Here is a 21487-nt window from a genome sequence, read left to right on the forward strand (position 1 = left end):
CATAAAACTTCTGGGATTAACAGGATTAATCAGATAAAGAAAATTGATCATTCACTCAGAAATGCCTATTTCAGATATCAGGTAAGGATCCGGGAGGCCAGCATCAGTGGGACCCATGCATTAACAATGCCCTCTACTGGGACACCGATAAATAAATGTGAATAGACTGTCCTGTTATCAGCCTGATCAGCAGTAAAATGAGAATTTTCATGTTCTTCTACAGCATTTTCTCAATATTACTTTATTTTATATAGAACAGATAGATATCAACCTCGGCATTTTTCTAAAGAACTGAAGTGACTTTTCTTAAAATTCTAAAATGTATCTAAGGCTCATAAAAAAAGTTTTTAATGGTCAGTATTTCATAGTTTAGAATGTTTAGTCTATAAAAATTAGTTTAGTAGAATAGGTACTTTACCTGGTGGATCTTTCTTGTCATAATACTGGTAGATCCCGATGTCTCTATCTATAGAAAGGAAGAAATAACATTAAATGATGTAATAAGTCCCAGAGAATAAGAAGCCAAACCATACTATACTGGGGGCGGGAGGGAGGAGGAAAGCAGAAACAGTCTTCTTATGTTACTAGAAATAAAATGGCTCAAAAGCATCTGGAGATGGGTTCATCTATTCTAGGGGTATGCAAAAACTGGAAAGTTTATCAATCTAATGAGAAAAGATGTATACAAAACTAGAATGGCATGAAGAAAAGATTAGTAAAGAACTGGAATCAAGAAAGACCAAGTTTTCTCTTTCACACTTCCTCTGATATTTTTCACAGGGCGCTACCAAGAGGAACTGCCACTAAGTAATGCCAAATGAAATCAGTGGATGGAAGAAAATGCCCTAACTGTTGGATTCCAAGCTGTGGCTTTCTTTTCTCCAATTTAGCTCAAGAGTCTAGTTCTCATTTGGGGGGAAATCTGCAGGAAAGAAAGGGAGGATTAGAGGAAGGTATGGATAAATTATTATCTGAAACTTGTTTAAATTCAAAAAGCCTTCCAAACCCATTCAAATTTGGATACTCTGCTGGGGCTACCTAAGAAGCAAAGCTATACTTCCCAGATGTTGAGATTCATTTAACCAAGGAATCTGTTCTTGCTATTTAAATACGGGAGAACAAAATAATTTTGTCCTTTTTATTTATAGCTATGAATAATGAAATATTTCTTTCACTGAAGGAACATTTGTTTTCTTCCATGCAAAATAATTCTCAGTTACTAAAGTAAGGCGTACACAACTGTTTCTAAAGTGGAAGCAGTACAGCCTGCCCCCTAGTGACTGACTGCTCCAAACTTTCTCAAACTGAATGATAAAACTTCAAAAAAATGTATTACCGCTATAATTAACTTTTCAAATACAGTTTTTCAAAATAGTCAATCATGTGTGTTTATTTTATTCATCATGCCATTAGTGAGACATGTAATTTTAAACAATGCAGTTTATTTCTACTAGTCAGATTGAAAATATCTAATAAAGATTGATTGGGAAAAGTCACCAATAGGACTTCATGGGTGCTAATAACATTTTATTTCTTGACCTGGGCAGTGATTTTACATGTGTGTTCACCTTTTGATAGTTCACAACATACTCTTATGATCTGTACTCTTTTCAGTATTTATGTTAAAGTTCAATAAAAGGATTTTTTAAATCTAAGAACCACAGGCATTATGGACACAGGAAATATCCTCTATTAAAATATTCTATTCTGTAATTATGCCAATCATTCCATACAACCAAATATGTACCACAACTCTAGAATAGAACTATGAAGATCATAAAAGACCCTGTATTATGTGGACAAGTCTCACCTACTGCATCTGGCTCACAGTGGAACTATCAAAACCCAAGCAGGATAAAGGAAGGTATCTAGATAAAGAGAACTGCTCTATAAGTGGTGCCAGAGCTGGACGAGGAAGGCATCCACACAGAGAGTCAGCCTGGCTGTTGTGTTGGAACCCTAGCAGGGTAAGGATATTCACATGGGGCAATGGCCTGGTGAGGGGTATTAGAAGCTGAATAAGGCGAGGAGAACATTCACATACAGGGACGGCCCAATGTAGTGTGTCAAAACTCACACAGGGTAAGAAGGGAATCCATGCAGGGGAGGGAGTGGCCACATAGAAAGGGAACTGATTGCATACAGGATAACTAATTAAGTAAATCAATTAAAAATAGGGAGCCCCAGGTTTCCCACTGAGAAGTACAAATATGGAAAGGGATAAAATTAGAACGAACCCTGTGGTGGTAGATTGAAAGTAGCAGAGTGAACTCACAGTTTCAATATATAGAGATAGAGAAATGAATATGGATGTAAATATGTGTGTATATGGAGCCAGGTGTGGTGGATTGTACCTGTAATGCTAGCTACTTGGGAGACTGAGGCAGGAGGACTGCTTGAGCCTATAAGTTTGAGACAAGCCTGGGCAACACAGCAAGATCCTGTCTCAAAACAAATATGTATATATACATACATATATACATTCCCTAAACTCTGTCCACTGAGGGGGCCTGGGAGCAGCAATAGCAATGAATAGCAATGATAGCAATGAATGCACCTAAAGCACAATATGGCTTCTAGACACTCTTCTCCTCTAAAAGGAACCAGCTCCTTAGAGAAGTGGCTGATTCCAAGGCTGGGGAAAGGAAAGTACAATATAAGTCTGGAGCAGGGGCAATATATATAACCCTAACAATATTTGTACCCCCATAATATGATAAAATAAAAGGAAAAATATATATATATATATATAAGTCTGGAATATCTTTTGTGCCCAGAAGAATAGAAATGCTCAAATGTTGACAAGGAGATGTCAAAAAGACACAGAAGCCAGCTTGAAGGGGGTCCCTCTGGCTATATCAGGGACAATTTAAATGTCAAAATAAATAATTATAGTAATAGATTACAACAACTAAATAAAATAGGAAATTTGAGTCCATAGAGACAAGATAAATAGAAAATAAAAATATTTTTGATACTGTCAACAAATAAAAAAAAGAAATTAAAATACTTGAAGTGTCATGAGGAATAGGATATTTACATAATTTCAAGGTATCCCCCTTATAAAACACTTATTAATCACAAAGGAGAAAGTAACTTTGTGGTGGACAAGCCTAGCAGACACCACCTTAATCAAGTGATCACAAATATCATCAGAAAAGAGACATATTGAAAATGTGCATCACCTGATAGGGTGCATTGATAACACAGCACCACTTCCAGGATACTTCTACCACGCATGCATAACCTGAACCTAACTGACGAAACTTCAAATATAACCAAATTTAGGAACATCCTATATAATAACTGCTCTAAAAATCTTCAAAAGTGTTAAGGTCATGAAAGTTTAAAAAATGGGGGATGGGGGGGATGAAGGATCTGTCCCAGAATGAAGAAGACTAAAAGAGACATGACAACTAAACATAACGTGTAACTGTGAACAAATACCTCTGCTAAAATAGGATGCTGGTGGGACAACTGATGAATTGGTCAATTTAAATTGAAGTATATCATTGCTACTTTCCTGATTTTGATGGCTATATTGTGGTGATGCAGGACAAAATCCTTTTTGTAGGAAATACAAACTAATGTATTTGGGGGTGATAGGCATCAGGTTACAACTTATTTTCAAAGGGTTCAAGAAAAAAATTATCTGTACTGACAATTTTTCTGTTAAATTTGTGATTATTTCAAAATTTTTAAAAATACTTTAAATGTCAAACATAATAAGAGCACATTAACGAAGTTACTAACTTCGTCTAGATGGCAGGGAAGGCTTCTCTGAGCGACTTATTAAAGCTGAGCCATAAAGAAGAAGTAGGATTTCATATGAGTTCAAGGAGAAGAATGTTCCTAACAGAGAATGGATAAGCCCCGTTGAGATCCAGAGGGGCTAAAGTCATAATTTCCCCATGGGGTCACTATGCACAACTGTAGGATCCTTTTCTAAAAACAATTCACTGCCTCAGAATAGAAACAGCAGGGACAGAAAACTCTAGGGCAGACTGAGGGGCAGAGAAAGAGTCTGCTGGGCATGTAACAGAAGACGAGGGGTAAAAGGAAATCAAGATAGGATAGATCAGATTCCCAACTATGGAGTCTAAGCTGGGTAGAAAGATAAGTGAAGAGGAGCCCAATTGGACTGGCAGAGTATCAAAGGACTAAAACAAGGTGGTGTCAAAGGAGCACAAAACCTAGATATAAGAGGACAAGGTAATAAGATGAAAAATAGGCAATTATGATTAGAGAAGAAAATACTTCAATTAAAGATCCCCACCAGCAGTGAAATAATCTCACTTTCTTTGTGGATTGTTTTTCTACTTTCTAAGAAATTTATTTTATACTTTTGAGTTTTGAAGTTTTTTCTGCAACATGTTTTTAATTTTCCAAGAGATCTGTATAACTTCATATGATTTTTGAAGCTTCTGTATTTTGTTTCTTGCTTCATGGATTTAGTATCTTTCCTTATGTCTCTGTTGCACTTTTTCCCTCTTCCTACATTATCTCTGTCTCTTCAGCGATCCTTTCACCTTTTGTTTGTTTTGTTTCCTATTGAAGACATTCCTCAAATATCTGGTGATCCTTAGCTTTCTGTTCATATTTACAAGTGAGGCACTAGAAAGCTGATTGGAAACTCTGAGTACAAAAATAGGGCTTGACAACTGCTGGGCTTCATTGATCAGACAGGGACCAGGGTATTCCATAGGCGGACCACCTCAAATGTCAATATAAATAGGTCTTCTATTGGAGCCATGAAACTGCTCCAGAGAGGAATCTCTCAAGCTCCTTCTTTCTTGGAAAGTGTACAAATGGGTATGACATTCTCAGAACCAAGTGTGATTAAAATGACCTCACCCATCAGTATGTAGGTTTCCATTTCATCCCTGTTTTCAGTTCAGCAGGCTTTCTTCCACTGGTCCTGGTTTCCCCAAGTTTAGAGCTTCCTTATTAAATATTTCCATAGCATGAGAGGTATTGCACAACTTCTTATGCAGGCTTTCAAGTCCCTTTGTTGTCACTCTCATGCTACATCCTCATCTTCTGCAATGTCTGGCTCTTCAAATTTCTGTACTGTTCCAGAGGTTTGAGATACAAATTGGCTGTCATTGGAATTTTCCTTTGTAGGCAACTGATACTCAGATTTTTCAGTTCTGTTAATTCTTCCATCCCTTCCATCTTCCCAAAATTCTCCAATTGCAGTTGTCCCATCTCCTTTTCTCTTAGTCCTTGTGGGTTTATGCCTTCTTTATTTTAATTCATTTACTCTCATTTTAGAAGAGTTTTGGGAGGAAGCAAATGTGTATTAATCTACTTTGCTTAACTGGAAGTTTTATCCTTATGCATTTTTTAACAGTAGATAAACAATGAAAATATGACATTCATCTGTAATTATATATTTGATATAAAGAAATAGTACTTTGTAAGGTAAACTATTTCCTTAGTAATGATGCTAAAGGTATAAAAATAATAGTATCCTGCTAAGTTGCTGTGGATAATTAAAGGAGAAAAGATTTTTTTTTAATGTTTCCTAATGAAATACACTTTATCCTATGATAGTAATAAACATTGTTAAAACATATTTGTATTACTCCTTCTCAAGAAATGTGAAATACAAAGAACATGAAAATAATTGCTATATGTTTGAAATGTTATTTTAATATGTAATAGAAATGCCTTTACCATTAGCTAGTCTGTAAATATATATGAATGTAAATCTGTTATTATGGAAAATCCCAGAAAAAATTGAACATGTGTGTATATTAAGAGGAAACAAATATTAAATCATTAAAATTATTTTCCAAAACTAAAAATCTAACTAAGCTGAAAAAAATAAGTGAATAAGAGTAATTAAAAGGAATTTTTTCCATTAACCAATTTTTTATTAAAAATAAAGAAAAGAATGCAACTCCAGCTAGAAAATCTAGGCTCTAACCTTTGCTAGTACTTATTTATAATGGTGTAACATATTTGAAAAATATTGAAATTAATCCAGAGCTCATTTACCCCCGATGTGTAAGGTATTCTTCAAAGACCACAGGTGCAGTTCAGTCAAGCAGAAAGACATCTGATGGCAGAAGGAATCTATGACCTGTTTAAAAAATAATTAAAAAGAGGTGCCAATTAATTATCTTCTATTGCCAGTAAAACCAAGATCCCTTAGAAATAGCAAAAAGAATCATTTGCCATTACTGATATTTGAGATATAGTCCATTAGAATAAACACACTTCAATGTATCCTTGGTTAACCATCCAGAAATAAACTCTACAAAAAGGAAAAATACACTTCTTTTCCTGGATTTAGTATGTCATCACATTGAGAAATGTGGTAAGAAGAATATATTTAGTATTTGGGTTTTCAATAGCATATGTTTGGTTAAGGCTCTGAGTATATTTAGAATTATTTAGTATTTAAGCATTTTTTTTTAAGTTTTATTTTTAAGGAAAGGAAATGTCTGTTATATAGTTATTAAGTACAAACACATTTTGTGGTACATTTTTAATATATAAAGTAAATATGTATAATCTCACACATACAAACAGACTAAAGTGGAATTTGCAAGGTAAATGGTATACAGTTACTATTATAAGAAATACAATTACTTAAAAGTAAACTGTATGAGACCACATTAGCATTCAGATTAGTTTGTTTATATGCATGTTATGATGGATCAAGATATTCTATTCTACCTGCATTTTTAAAAAAAAACAAGATAGTAAAAATATACATCCTATATTTCCTCCAATTTTAATAGCAGGAGCTAGTGATGGACACTATTAATATTTTTTATCACGTATTATAAAACCTCATCAATCTAGATTGATTGAGAGAAGGTCAGTCTGCATCAGAAAAAGGTCAATATTTTAGAAATATTTGAAAGGAATTTTTATAACTTTCAAATGTTTGCTTGGAAATACATATAGTACTATATTATAAGTATGTTATACTATATATTAGAAATACATATAGTAACTTAAACTGTAGACACTTTATGAAAATCATAAAAGAAATGTTCTTTCCAATAAACTTCTGAATAACAAAAGAAGTTTGAAAAGTATTTTAAGACATCTTTTGATGGAAGAAAAAGCTCTCAGCTTCTTTAACCTCAGGAATGACTAAAACTATTTCCCATGCTAGCCATACGGGTGACAATCCAAAATAATTTCAGACATAGTACAAACTTCCTTGGCCCTTGACCTCAATGCACATACAAACATCAAGAAACAGACGCATGTTCAACTAACAAGATACAATGTTCTAAGCATCAAATGGCAGAGTGAAAAATGTTATCAGCACAGTTCAGGGCAATCCTGCCTGAACAGCTAGGCTGTGAGAAAGCTACAGAGAAGTAGTGAAATGTTAATGGGTCCTCAAATTAAGCATAGGATTTCACCAGTTGGGTGATGATGATGATAAAGATGAAGAAAATCAGCCGGGCAGTAGTGGCTCATGCCTACAATCCTAACACTCCAGGAGGCTGAGGCAGGAGGATTGCTTGAGTGCAGGAGTTCAAAACCAGCCTGAGCAACAGCGAGACCCCATCTCTAATAAAAATAGAAAAATTAGCCAAGCATCATAGTACACATATATAATCCCAGCTGCTTGGGAGGCTGAGGCTGAGACAGGAGGATTGCTTGAGCCCAGGAGTTTGAGGTTACAATGAGCTTTGATCATGCCACTCATGCCACTGCACCCTAGCCAGTGGTGACCAAGCAAAACAAGAAGAAGGAAAAAGAAGGAAGAAGGAGGAGGGAGGGAGGGAAGGAAGGAAGGAAGGAAGGAAGGAAGGAAGGAAGGAAGGAAGGAAGGAAGGAAGGAAGGGAGGGAGGGAGGGAGGGAGGGAGGGAGGGAGGGAGGGAGGGAGGGAGGGAGGGAGGGAGGGAGGGAGGGAGGGAGGGGGAAGGGGGAAGGGAGGGGGGAGGAGAAGGAGGAGAAGAAGAATAAAACAGATAATGCTAAACACTTGTTCTAAACATTTTATATGTATTAATTCAATTCCTGGGGGGGGCAGGGAGACAGGTCTTTCTTTGTCACCTAGAATGGAGTGGCGCAGTGGCGTGATCACACTTCACTGCAACCTTCAACACTTAGGCTCAAGGCGATCCTCCTGGCTCAGCCTCCTGAGTAGTGCCACCGTGCCAGGCTAATTTTTTTAATATTTTGTAGAGACTGGGGTCTTGCTGTGTTGCCCAGGCTAGTCTTGAACTTTAGGGCTCAAGTGATCCTCTCACCTTGGCCTTCCAAAGTGCTGAGATTATAGGCATGAGCCACCACACCTAGCCTTTACTAACTTAATCCTCATAGCTACTCTTTAAAGTTGTACCATTATTACTCCTATAAAGAGGAAATTCAGGTGCAAAGAGGTCACACAGCCAGCAAGTAGTAGAGGCAGGTTTTGAATCTATGCACACTAGCTCCAGAGTCTGCTCACAACAACAGTACTCTACTGTAGAGGATTATAGAGATGTGGGAGCAAGCCTACACAGTTGTTTGAGTAAAAGGATGGTATGCCCCAAGGATGGTGGTAGATCAAGGCGCATGGTGGTTAATGATAGAAAGATGAAGTTGCAAAGGGTAAGAAGGAAATAAGCCACACCAATCATAAATTTTGGATTGCTCTGAATCTACTTTCTTCCTTGCATTAAAATACCTTAGATAGTAAGAGATGAAACAAAGGACCCCTTGAACCCCGGATCTGACCTGCTATAACCAGATGCTGGCTGCTGGCTGCTACTGTAGACCGGTATGGATTAGAAGAGCTAGTGAACTGCATTACTAGGAAAGAGGGTGTAGTTAATTGTCAGCAAGCAGTAAAGGGGATATTAAGCTAGTTACTAATTTTTCAATTCAACTGAGTATTATCTTTCAAAGTTGTCACCTTGGAAGTGACTCTAGTGAGCCCAACACTACTCAAATATTTCCAAATTCTTTGCAATTACTTGCAAATTACTCAGTCTTATGAGGTTTATTTCAGAACTGTCACCTTATACTTTTTTTAAACTAAAATACTTAACTGTATTAGGATAAGTATATTCAGCCTTATCATTTAGATAGGTGAGGTCTAGAATGTTTAAAACAATTAGTTAATCAATTAAATATTTATTTTGTATCTATTTAACTTAATGTGTAGATTCTAGAATCTGATTTTGCCTGTTTTCTTATTCTGACTTCTCAGCTTACTAGCTAACTTGGACAAATTACCTACCTTCTTTGAGATTCCCCCAGCTATAAAATAGATACAATAAAGTACCTACATTAGGAATGTGTTTTGGGTATATTTACTCATATTTTTACCATTGTTGTTGCTGCTTCTGTTATTATTTGTATGTTTATCACTATGCAAATTTATACAGAAAAAACAAAAGAATTAATAAACATGATCTCTGACCTTACATGGTAATTTCACAGTGTGAAATTAATGAATAAGTACAATAGGTGGTCTATGAAGGAAAAACATATGTGGAACATATCCATATGTGGAAAAGTTTCTACACAAGAAAAGGTATTTGCATTAGGACATACAAATGGGTTAATATTTCATTGGGAATGAAGAAAACGTGATGAAACAAATGTATACTTCCTCTGATATTGAACATCAAAATTCACCAACTTCTAGACTATACTGGAAAATAAAAAAATAACATTCCATACTTTTAGTGTTTATTCAGACACGAATAATTTTAATTTGTGACAATTTGCACAGAGACAAGGCTGAAGTTTAGCTGTTTGTAGCTACATAAATATTTTGTCATGTAAATTAAATATAAACTTTCATAGATGAAACTAAAAGGCTGTACATTTACTTACATTCAAAAGAGGAAAATACATGAAATTCTATCTTTCAGTTTAAGTCAATTCAATAATAATTTTTCAAAACTTTCTCCTGGTAACAGAAATGAAGAGTGGAATACAGTTTTCTTTATAATCCACATTGGTTATTTCTAAGAGGCAGAAAAACGTCTGTAATTTGAAAAACCGACAGGTCCACCTCCCCATATCTTTACTAAGTTTGAAAGTCCCACACTAATCAGAAATTTCGGTGTTTTGAGAGAATAAGCAAAATGAATTCTGTAGAAAGCTTCAAATGCCAAGAGTAAAGCTGTTAATCCTCCATTTGGACACAGGGGAAATTCTGAGAATAGAAAAGTATAGTCTATAACCTGGAGTTGTCTTCCAGCTCAGCACCCAAGGATTATATCTAGTTCCAATGGAGGTGGGAGGACTAAGAAAAATGTACAAGATATTTCTCAAAATGCTCTGATGTACAAACAACACTGCTGTAGTTTCCCATTAAAAAGCATGGGACAAAAGGGAGAGAAAGACATTCTCCTCCTATTTTATAAAGGACCTCTTTGTGACCCCACAGGAAACAGATGGTGTAAGAAGTGGCTGCAGGAGGTGATACCAAGTAGAAAATTAGCAGGACTGATAGCCCATTGGATTAATGTACTCATGAGAGTGGTGGTATCCAGACAAAACAGGATCTGAACCCAGCAAAAATAGACATGGTGGCCAAGGAGTGGTCTATATGACCTGGAAAATGACAGCAATGGTCAGTTGATGGAGCAGGCCTAGCAAGTAGTCGGTAGTCGGTGAGGCAGATGAGAAGGAAATGGCTGATGTCCATAGTAAATGACTGGACTTGTTTATAAACACATATCATAACTCCTGCAGACTGATTAAGAAGGGGGCTTTGCAAAAGGGTCAGGCATTAGCAAGGGGGCAAAAGATAGTCAAATATGGGTTATTCATCCTTTTTTTTCCCCTGAACTTCAAATATCTGCCAGGAAGACCACATAAAACTAAAGAGAATTAATGGAGTAAATGAAATTAATTTGTAAAACTCTATAATAATAACTAGATGGGCAGGGCAGGAGGGAACCAAATCAATATCCTTTTTGGTCCTCAAGATGTTTTGCCACTTTATACATTGTGCAGGTTTTGTAGAAGACACAGATTTTTTAAAGACCTTTAAACATCTTGAATCTTACTCAAATGTGCCACCAGTTAAAAAGAATGCTGGTAATTTCCTGTTTTGAAAAATCTGCCTGGAGAAAGTAGTCAAGACTGAGCTTGCATTATTCAAATATTGTATTAGTGCATAAATAGTTGTTTTGAAGGAGGGAAGAAAAGAATTTCAGAAGAATGCTGGATTCTGTATTTTGGGAAGAGGGTGCGGGCAGGGATTAAAATGATAGCGAAGTAGTTACGGGACATCTGCCAAAGTAAGTGAGAAATGCTGCCCCACTTAGTGTCCTTGTGCATTTTTCTGGACGATAAAATCCAATGCATATGACATAAAACGAGAACAAAAACAGCTGTATGGGGGAAAATGAATGAAAGAGTGAATAAAAATATAGCAAGTTGTCTTATCATTGAATATTGAATAGGAAAAAAAATTATCCAAATAAAAAGAATAGCAGAATGAAAAAACCATTCACCCATAATTTTTCATTTCTTTTTAAATTTTTTTAACTTTTTACAATTTTCTGTTTAATTATATAAGGTAGTTGATAACAGTATCAGATGTCTCAGAAGGCCATTCTGAATCCAAACTTCCAATCTCAACGAGAGAATAAACAACATAATTTAAATTGAGCTTGATCTAAATTTTGGATGACTATTATCTTATATAGGGGAGAATCTATGATAGTCCAAATTTTGAAGACAAAATGATGTGAGCATCCTAGAAAGCCCCCTTTTACTTTCTACTTATATTCTCACAAAGTTTCAATGTTTAAAGCCTTCCCTTCAACTTGGGTTACACTGGAGTAAATTAATATTTATTTGCCTTAAGAATAATTGTTACCGGCTGGATGCAGTGGCTCACGCCTGTAATCCTAGCACTCTGGGAGGCCCAGGAGGGCAGATCACTTGAGCTCCAGGAGTTCGAGACCAGCCTGAGCAAGAGCGAGACCCCATCTCTACTAAAAATGGAAAGAAATTAATTGGCCAACTAAAAGTACATAGAAAAAAAATTAGTTGGGCATGGTGGCACATGCCTGTAGTCCTAGCTACTCGGGAGGCTGAAGGAGAAGGATTGCTTGAGCCCAGGAGTTTGAGGTTGCTGTGAGCTAGGCTGATGCCAAGGCATTCTAGCCCGGGCAACAGAGTGAGACTCTGTCTCAAAAAAAATAAATAAATAAATAAAAAGGAATAATTGTTACCATATAGACTAAATTTTGAGAGAATATAATTTTCTCAAATGTTGCAAAATATAGTTTCACTAATATACTGTTGATAATCTTCTTTTGAAATCTAAAAACTATGTTTTAGAAGTAGAGATTAATTACCATTAAATAAATCTGCAAAATTCTTGTCTTCTGCTGGAGTAATTAACTATGCAGTTCCCTGGTTTCTAAAGTCAGCAGTTTTGACTGCTAGGGGATGTAGCATGGCTCCACTGAGCAGGCATGCCTCCATCATTACATGCCCAGTAAATGGGTACCAGTGCATCCCATCTGTTTGCAATGACTGACTCAACTACTCAACCCATGTACCTGAAATCTCCTAGCCATTGACCTGGCTACTAGATCTCCTGTTATGCTTTCTGACTTGCCCCTCAGTTTGTAACTCTGGCTCTTCTTCTTAGAGTGTGATTAAGCTTCTTCAACCTGTCAAAGGACCCATAAACACCATTCTTGGCCATAGCTGGTGCCCAGGAACCCCTTACCCAGACTTGTTCCCACCTAGTTTATCCTAGTTTCAAGGACAGGACTTGGATTGAAACATAAATAGATAGAAACAGGTTAGTCTGGAAGAAGAGCGTGTTTTGCTAATGTTATTAAGTTGAATTTTAGACACAGTGCAATTTTTTTTTTTTTTTTTGAGACAGTCTCACTCTGTTGCCCAGGCTAGAGTGAGTGCCGTGACATCAGCCTAGCTCAGAGCAACCTCAAACTCTTGGGCTCAAGCAATCCTTCTGCCTCAGCCTCCAGAGTAGCTGGGACTACAGGCACATGCCACCATGCCCGGCTAATTTTTTCTATATATTTTGTTAGCCAATTAATTTCTTTCTATTTTTACTAGAGACGGGGTCTCATTCTTGTTCAGGCTGGTTTCAAACTCCTGACCTTGAGCTATCCGCCCGCCTCAGCCTCCCAGAGTGCTAGGATTACAGGTGTGAGCCACCGCACACGGCTGACACAGTGGGAATTTAAGGTACAAGGGAATCTTTTGGGTGGATATGTCTAGCTGATAGAAAAGGGGCCAGGACTATATAAAAAGTACTTTGGGGTTTTCTAAAGGAGAAGAAGGTTAAAGCCACTGAATAAGATCCCAGAAAATAAATAAAGTCAAGGATAGATTGTTTTTATAATTCTCCAACAAAGAGACAATAAAAAAGACAAAGATAATATAGTATCAAGAAAGCCTTGGAAGAAAAAAATGTGTGCGTGTGCGTGTGTGTGTGTGTGTGTGTGTGTTTTAAGTAGTTATATAGGAATCAAACTTGTTGGTTTGAATTTTAATGTAGAGATGACCTCAGTATGGTTTAATGAGAAGTAATGTTTTATCAAGGACAAAGAGATTAAGTCTGTTCAAGAAGGTGTGGTTCTACTGTTCTCAATGCTGGGCTCTAAGCCAAACATGCCTTCATTCTAATCCTTCCATGACAAACTTACCCCAAATCATTTAACTTCTCTGCCTCAATTTCCCCACCTGCAAAAACAGGGATAATGATATTGACCTACATTTGTTAGGGTGTTGTAAGGATTAATATTGTATAATGCTTTGAAGATGAAAAGTGCTGGGAATTATTAGTGGGTATTGCATAACTAATTGTCTTTAATACTAAAAATTTTATCCTTTAATTCAAATAGCAGTTATCAAATAAACATTCTAGCTCCCTTATTGACATTTACCTTCTAATGTTATTTTTATTTTAAATGTATCTAGATCTTTCTTAAAAGTGTTATATCATAGCATATAAAGTTCTAGATCAGTTTGGAAATCTAGAATACTTTTTCAACCTAAATATTGAGTATACATATTCAGGATATATTTATTTGATAATGAGCATCATGGCAAGTATTCAATAAATGCCAAGAGGTAATACTTTTAATTATGAAATTTTAACACACAACACTAAGCAATTAAATGACAGAAGCAAAAGCACAAGGCATTTTGTTAAAAATACTATCATGTCCTTATTTTTAAACAAGCTTTAGAATCTAAAAGTATACAAAAAACAATGATAGAAACTTTTAAATTCATTAGACCCTCTGTGTGGTCTTTTGTTTTTTCTTGGGTTTTAAAATTACAATAGTAATGCCTACTTATTGTTTTGAAAAAATGCAAACGGAAGTATTTGATATAAAAATGAATGTGGTTCCTCTGTGAACCACTGCACAGGGTGACACGTGGCCTTCCAGACTTTCTCAATATACTTGTGCTATGTCCACACCCATGCTGACTTGTTTTGTATTTTTGTAGAGATGAAAAGATTTTACTGTACATACAACTTGCTTTTTTTTTTCACTGAACATCACAGCATGGTTGTTCTCTGTTAGCATATACAGATCTACCTTGCTGTTTTTTAATAGCCTCAAAATGTTCCATTGAATAGTGACCATAATAGACTTAACCATTCTCTTAATAAACAACAATTTGTTTCTATTAATAATTTTTACCTTCCAATTAATATAACCATGAAAATATACAAGCACACTTTATGTTTTGATAAGTGCCATTAAATGAGCCTCCAAAATGACTGTTAAATTTACATTTCCATGCATAATATGACTGCCCTTTTTCTTACATCCTCAATACCCTGGACCATTATATATAAGTTTTAAATTATTGCCATATGGTACATAAAAAATAGATTCTTGTAATTTTAAGTTTCATTTTTTTTATTCATTAACAAGATCAAACATCTTTTAATGTTTTTTTTAAACAATATAGCTTCCTTTATAAATTACTTGTTCCTATCTTTTGTTCATCTTTATGGTAAGTACTTTATCCCTTGGTGTATTTATGATATTAATCTTTTGTTATATACATTGGACAGCTTTTGTCATTAAAATTTTTTTTCATCAACCTTATATTAATATATGAAGAAAATAAGATAATGTAGAATTCACATTTTTTTTGAAAAACTAGGCATAACATAACAGAAAGCTCTTTGAACTCAATTCAGCTAGTGTTGTGAAAAGTACCAAAGAGATTTAGGCCCCATGACCAGAGGGTGGTTCTTCACAGCTGCTACTAATTGGTCAGATGATGCTATTTCTGGATAAAGCAAAAGGTGACAGATTTCTATGTTTCAAGAGAACCTGTAAATCATTCTTATTAAAAGAGGTTAGAAGAAATTCTATGCCTAGAAAGAAAAGTAGGAATCCTTCACTTACCTGAAACTGTGGCAAAAATCTTTATAAATCTCGTTATACTTAAATTTGGAAAATATTTCTCTAGGGCATTGTTCAAACTGTTTAATTCACTTAGTTAAATAAATCTTGTCAATTTAACATTTTCCGTATTGTAAGCAGTTTTGACATTTAGACAATTTATCAATGGCTTCTTCATTATAGCCTGCTTCATCTTCTCCTTTCTACTCATTACATGCATCAAATTAAATTTCACTAATATTTAAAGATCAGTGCTGACCTTTGCATAGCCATTTTCTAGGTTCCTGTTAATACAAACATCTTGTTTGCTGATGCTCATTTTAAATATTTTGCTGCACACAATTTTCCATTACTCCAAAGAGACTTGTAATCTAGTTCAAGTGCATTTTTTCCATGACCTCATAAAATAATTACAATAGCTCACCATCAGGCACTTGGGGGATATGCTGGATAAGCAAATAATGACAATAATAATTTCTCACCAGCACCCCCAACACAGGTACCTACTTTTATGATCTTCAAAAATACCTACTTCAATCTTTCTAGGATGTACCTGAATCACAACAATAAGACAAGAAAAATAAAAATGCTAACAATGTGATAACTGGTTCTAGATTATAACTCTCTCTATATAATTTTATGCTGTGCTTGAATAGATAGGAAAAAATGCAACTTTGAAGAGAAAATAAATTGAATTTCAAGAACAATTCCTAAATCTCTGAGTTAAAGACAAGAGAACACTGAAATGCGCTTATATAAACCAATGCTTAAATACCAAAATAATTTGTCAATTTAGAGTTACTGTTTTAAATAGCATATAAATCAAAGACTGTTGTGAAGGGAGCAAGAATGAAAAAAAGAGAGAAAGAAATCCTTTTTCTACAAATAGGAAAGACTGAAAAATTCTGAAGTGGCCTGCAGCTATACCACCTCAACCTTGTCAGATTTCACTTGTCAACACTTTGATGACAGATTGCCACCCCCTCCTCTAAAAAACAAACTCTAGTAACTGTTGAAAGAAATGGCTTCTTATAAAAAGTAAAATATCTCATGCAACTTGATAGTTGTATACTTTAAATCTTTTCCAAAAGAGACTTGAAAAACTGTTTTTCTCTGACTTCGAACAAAACTTAGAAGATAAAGAACCCTCTTAACGTAGGGAAGTGAAGGGTGGATAACATTTTAAACACCTATTAAATGTATTTTATATTCATTTAGCCCTCAGAGGAGCACTCTGAAATTATGCATTAAATTGTGTGTATGGTATGTATTTTGTGTGTGTATGCATAAAAGCACTTTTCTGGGTAGGAAATAGCAGTTTCTCCAGAGAGTCCATGTGTTTTCTCTCCCACCAAATCAACTCTGACAGACCCTAAACACCTTAATTTACAAAAATGGAAACAGAGGTGTAGGGAGATAAAGTAATTTGCACAAATTTAATCAGCTTGTTAAGGGAACAATTGGTACTAGAATTTCTTTCCACAGATTATCTGTGCAGTGCTCCCTGTCCTCTATCTTACTCTGCCTAAACACTGTGCTAAATGGGGAGCCTTTTGACACCTGAGATAAGTGTCAGTTTAGACTTGTATAATAATCTGTGGCAAAAGATATCAATGGAAATTATTTTCTGGCCAACTTTTACTTTATTTTGCTTAAAAAGTGCTTGGAGAGAGAAAGGGGGTGGTAGGCCAAGAAAAGAAAAAAGAAAGTGCTCGGAGAAAGTTAATTGAATGACTAGGACTATTTTAATTAGTATATTAATAGTTTGTAAGTAAATTGAAATATCTAAAATATCTGAGTAGGCTGGGCGTGGTGGCTCATGCCTGTAATCCTAGCACTCTGGGAGGCAGAGATGGGAAGAATGCTCAAGGTCAGGAGTTCCAAACCAGCCTAAGCAAGAGCAAGACCCCATCTCTACTAAAAATAGAAAGAAATTAATTGGACAACTAAAAATATATAGAAAAAAAAATTAGCCAGGTATGGTGGCACATGCCTATAGTCCCAGCTACTCAGGAGGCTGAGGCAGGAGGATCACTTGAGCCCACGAGTTTGAGGTTGCTGTGAGCCAGGCTGACACCATGGCTGGCACTCTAGCCCGGATGACAGAGTGAGACTCTGTCTCAAAAATAAAAAAATAAAATAAAATAAATTAAATAAAATATCTGATTAAAATTGGTATTTCTTAGGCACTAAAGAATTTTCCCACTATTTGCTTAGCAACTTCATAGATGATATAAAAATGAGCTAAATTATGAATTATTGCTGTTTTATGGCTGATTGGCAAATAAATTAATGTCTTTCTTGTAAGTTATTCTGTTATATCATAGAAGCTTTATTTCTATTTTGACTACCTTTATTTGATAATGACTCATATTAAGTTCTTAGCCCTTCAGTCTAAAGACAGTCTATGACATATTCTTAATGAAATATAAACAAGCCTTAAATGCCCATGGTTTATAAGAATTCTGCAGAAAATCCTTCAATATTGTGATTGGATCTTCTTTCATACTCTTTCCTCCCTGATTGGTTGTTTTCACCTTTTACTAATGGTTTGTCACAGTGTTCTTACTTATATAAAACTTGTATGGCTGGGCGTTGTGGCTCACGCCTGTAATCCTAGCACTCTGGGAGGCCGAGGCAGGAGGATCGCTTGAGGTCAGGAGTTCAAGACCAGCCTGAGCAAGAGCGAGACCCGTCTCTGCTAAAAATAGAAAGAAATTAGTCAGACAACTAAAAATATATGGAAAAAATTAGCCAGGCATGGGGGCGCATGCCTGTAATCCCAGCTATTCGGGAGGCTGAGGCAGAAGGATCACTCGAGCCCAGGAGTTTGAGGTTGCTGTGAGCTAGGCTGATGACACAGTACTACTGTAGCCCGTGCAACAGAGCAAGACTGTGTCTCAAAAAAAAAAAAAAAAAAAAAAAAAGCTTGTAGTATGTTGTTTCAGTGGTTGAATGAAGACCCAAAGTAGATAATTTACAAATGAACAGCCTTATTGAAATGAAGGTCTGTAAATAACCACCAACGTTCCACCAACGTTCCCTGAGAAGGGATCAATTTCACCTTAATATATTTAACACAGACATACATCATCATGGCTTAAAATGTTAATAATTTGCTAATGTAGTAGGAAATTATTACCTGATACTTAAAAATCAGTAGGATAAAACAAGGAAGATTCTAGATTATGATCATATTTTGCCCTAAAGCCCAAAGCATGGATTAATAAAAAATGTTTCCTATGCATTTTTTTTGCTTTGTTTTGTTTTTTTGAGACAGAGTCTCACTCTGTTGCCCGGGGTAGAATGCCGAGGCGTCAACCTAGCTCACAGCAACCTCAGACTCCTGGGCTCAAGCGATCCTCCTGCCTCAGCCTTCCAAGTAGCTGGGACTACAGGCACATGCCACCGCACCCGGCTAATTTGTCTATTTTTGGTTGTTTGGCTAATTTCTTTCTATTTATAGTAGAGATAGGTCTCGCTCTTGCTCAGGATGGTCTCGAACTCCTGAGCTCAAGCAATCTGCCGGCCTGGGCCTTCCAGAGTGCTAGGATTACAGGCGTGAGCCACCTATGCCCGGCCCCTATGCTTTTAAAATTGCATTCTATGTTATCGAGGAGTAAATGGAAAAACATATTTGAAAATTTGTGGCAAATAGTAATTGTCCAATAAATGTCAGTTTCCCTTTCAAGAATATGTAATATCCATAACATAATGAGTCTGATTTTAATAATACTCAAAGAAAAAAATTTTCTAATTATTTTAGAGTTTCACTGGATATCAGTGAAACTGATGTTGTTTCAGTGGTTGAATGAAGACCCAAAGTAGATAATTTAGAAATGAACAGCCTTATTGAAATGAAGGTCTGTAAATAACCACCAACGTTCCCTGAGAAGGGATCAATTTCACCTTCTGATTATGTTTAGTTTGGTTCTGATTATGTTTAGTTTGGTTCAACCTACATTTATAATACATCTATGTAGTGATAACCATTGATCCAGGCACTGTGGCAGGGATTCAGGACAAGAAGAGAAATACCCCTAAGAACTTGTCCTTGAGGAGGTCATAACTTAGTGGGGGCAGTGCAGAAGAGAAAAACAATGCATATAATTACATCAGAGTATGACAAATAAAAGAGAACCATGTCCAGGAAGAAAGTACAAAAAGCTTTTATTTCTAGCATCTAACACAATTTTAATCACAATGAGAACAGAAATCATATACACATTTTCAGAACCCAAAACTTCTTAAAAGAAAATGAACACTAAGCATATGATCCACATGAATTTCCTGTATTACCCAATTCTAAAGTCACTGTTATTCACACTTGATGGTTTCTGAAATTGCATGTATTTTATAAACCACGTGTACATTTAATATAGTGTTGCTTTTTTTCATCAGAACTTGCTACTAAAAAAATAAAAATATAAAAAAACTTGCTACTGAATCAATAATACCTTATAATAAATGGTAAATTAGAGTCAAGAAAACATGATATATGTCAACGCTTGATTCTCTTTGATAGCAAAACCAGCTCCAAGTGACTTGACAACATACACAAAGTCCTGTATAGAGGACCATCCCAATAAAGACGGGGGATTGAGCACAACAAGTAGTTACTTTCACTCCCTTCCAAACTCTTACTAACATGATAATAAAGCAATAAAAAAAACAAGCCCACAAGGCAAAGAAATTAGAGGCAAGATAACAACAAAACAGATGTCATCAAAATTTAGAAGGGCAAAAAGTAGATGGGCAAGAGGTAATTGACAATAGATTTGAGAAAGCAGAAAGCTAAGTGCCAATGGGAAGTGAATGGCTGAAAGCCAAAAAGCACATGCATGAGAACCCTAGAAAAGCTCCGAAACTGGAAACACCAAGTACTTTTGGAAGCACCAAGTACTTTGGAAAGAATAGCTGTGCTTAAAACTGAAAACAAGAGAACTGTTTGAAAGTCTAAATAATACTTAAACTTCTAAGTGTTCCCTGATAACACAGCTGTCCTGCGATCTCTCCTAACCACAGAAGACTGAAAATGGACTCTTTTGAGAGGCTATATCAGAACAAACATCTTAAGAAACAAAACATTATTGACAGTGGGAGAGAGATATACTGAAAAGTGGGAGAAAAGGAACTTTGGAAATATATGACAGCTAAAACAAAAACTTGAAAATAAAATTTGGAAGATACTTCTGAGGAAGTCTCCCCAAAAGAAAAAAGACACACACAAACACACACAGAGAAAAGGAATTTGGAAGGTCAGTCAGACTGATCCTTAAACATTTGACTAAGAAAGATAACAGACATAGTGCAAGGGAAGAAATTATCATAGAAATAATACAAGAAAATTTCCCAGAACTGAAGTACATGACTTGCCAGATTGAAAAGAGTCACTAAGGATCAATACAATAAATTATACAAGATTATATCTATGAAAACACTGGAGATAAACAAATATCCTAAAAGTTTCAAGGAGAAAAAAAAAAAACAGGTCACATAAAGAGGATCAAGGAATCAGATTTCTCAACAGCAACATTGGAAGTTAGAAGACAAGGGAGTTGTGCTTTCAACTTAAGGAAAATTATTTCCTACCTAAAATTCTATATCTACCCAAACTATCATTTCAGTGTGAGATTAGGAAAAAAAAATTCAGAGAAGCAAAGTATCAAAAATTAACTATCATGCATTGTTTTTCAGGAAGTTACTGGAGGATGTGTCCCACCACAGGATGGAATAAACCAAGAAAGATGATATAGGATCCAGGAAATAAGGGATCTAACCATAAGAACATAGAATTTCCAGAATGATGAAAGAAAATACTTCAAGGATATCCATGTCTCATGTGGACAGTAAGTCCAGAATTAAGAAGGAAAGCAAAGAACTCCAGGAGAGAAATCTCCAAGAAAAAATAAAATTGACAGAGTAATAGAGGCCTGAGACCTTTGAACGTAAAGAAGACTAATACTTTTGGAGAAGTTGAGAATGAAGAAATAATCAGTCTATAAAAATTAAGCAAATAAAAAAAGTAAAGGCAATTTTTAACTGTAGAGAAAACAAAAAGTTGTACAAAAAGAAAAACATAATCATAGTATGCTACATAATTAGATAAACTTTGCTTTGAATATTTATATATAAAAATGTA

At 35.5% G+C, this 21487-nt stretch overlaps 1 protein-coding gene across 3 annotated transcripts in view; it reads right to left on the reverse strand.

Moving 5' to 3' along the window:
* Nucleotides 1-21487, reverse strand: part of WDPCP (WD repeat containing planar cell polarity effector) — a 327586-nt gene that overhangs the window by 244033 nt on the left and 62066 nt on the right. For all 3 annotated transcript variants that reach the window (XM_012764900.3, XM_012764898.3, XM_012764905.3), the window contains exons 2-3: nucleotides 6004-6088; nucleotides 419-466 (exon numbers count right to left, since the gene is read on the reverse strand). In XM_012764900.3, coding sequence (XP_012620354.2) covers nucleotides 419-466; nucleotides 6004-6064 — 109 coding nt within the window. In that variant the 5' untranslated portion in view covers nucleotides 6065-6088. The remainder of the gene's footprint in view (nucleotides 1-418; nucleotides 467-6003; nucleotides 6089-21487) is intronic.

Source organism: Microcebus murinus, chromosome 3 (assembly GCF_040939455.1).
Source record: "Microcebus murinus isolate Inina chromosome 3, M.murinus_Inina_mat1.0, whole genome shotgun sequence".
Taxonomy (NCBI): domain Eukaryota; kingdom Metazoa; phylum Chordata; class Mammalia; order Primates; family Cheirogaleidae; genus Microcebus; species Microcebus murinus.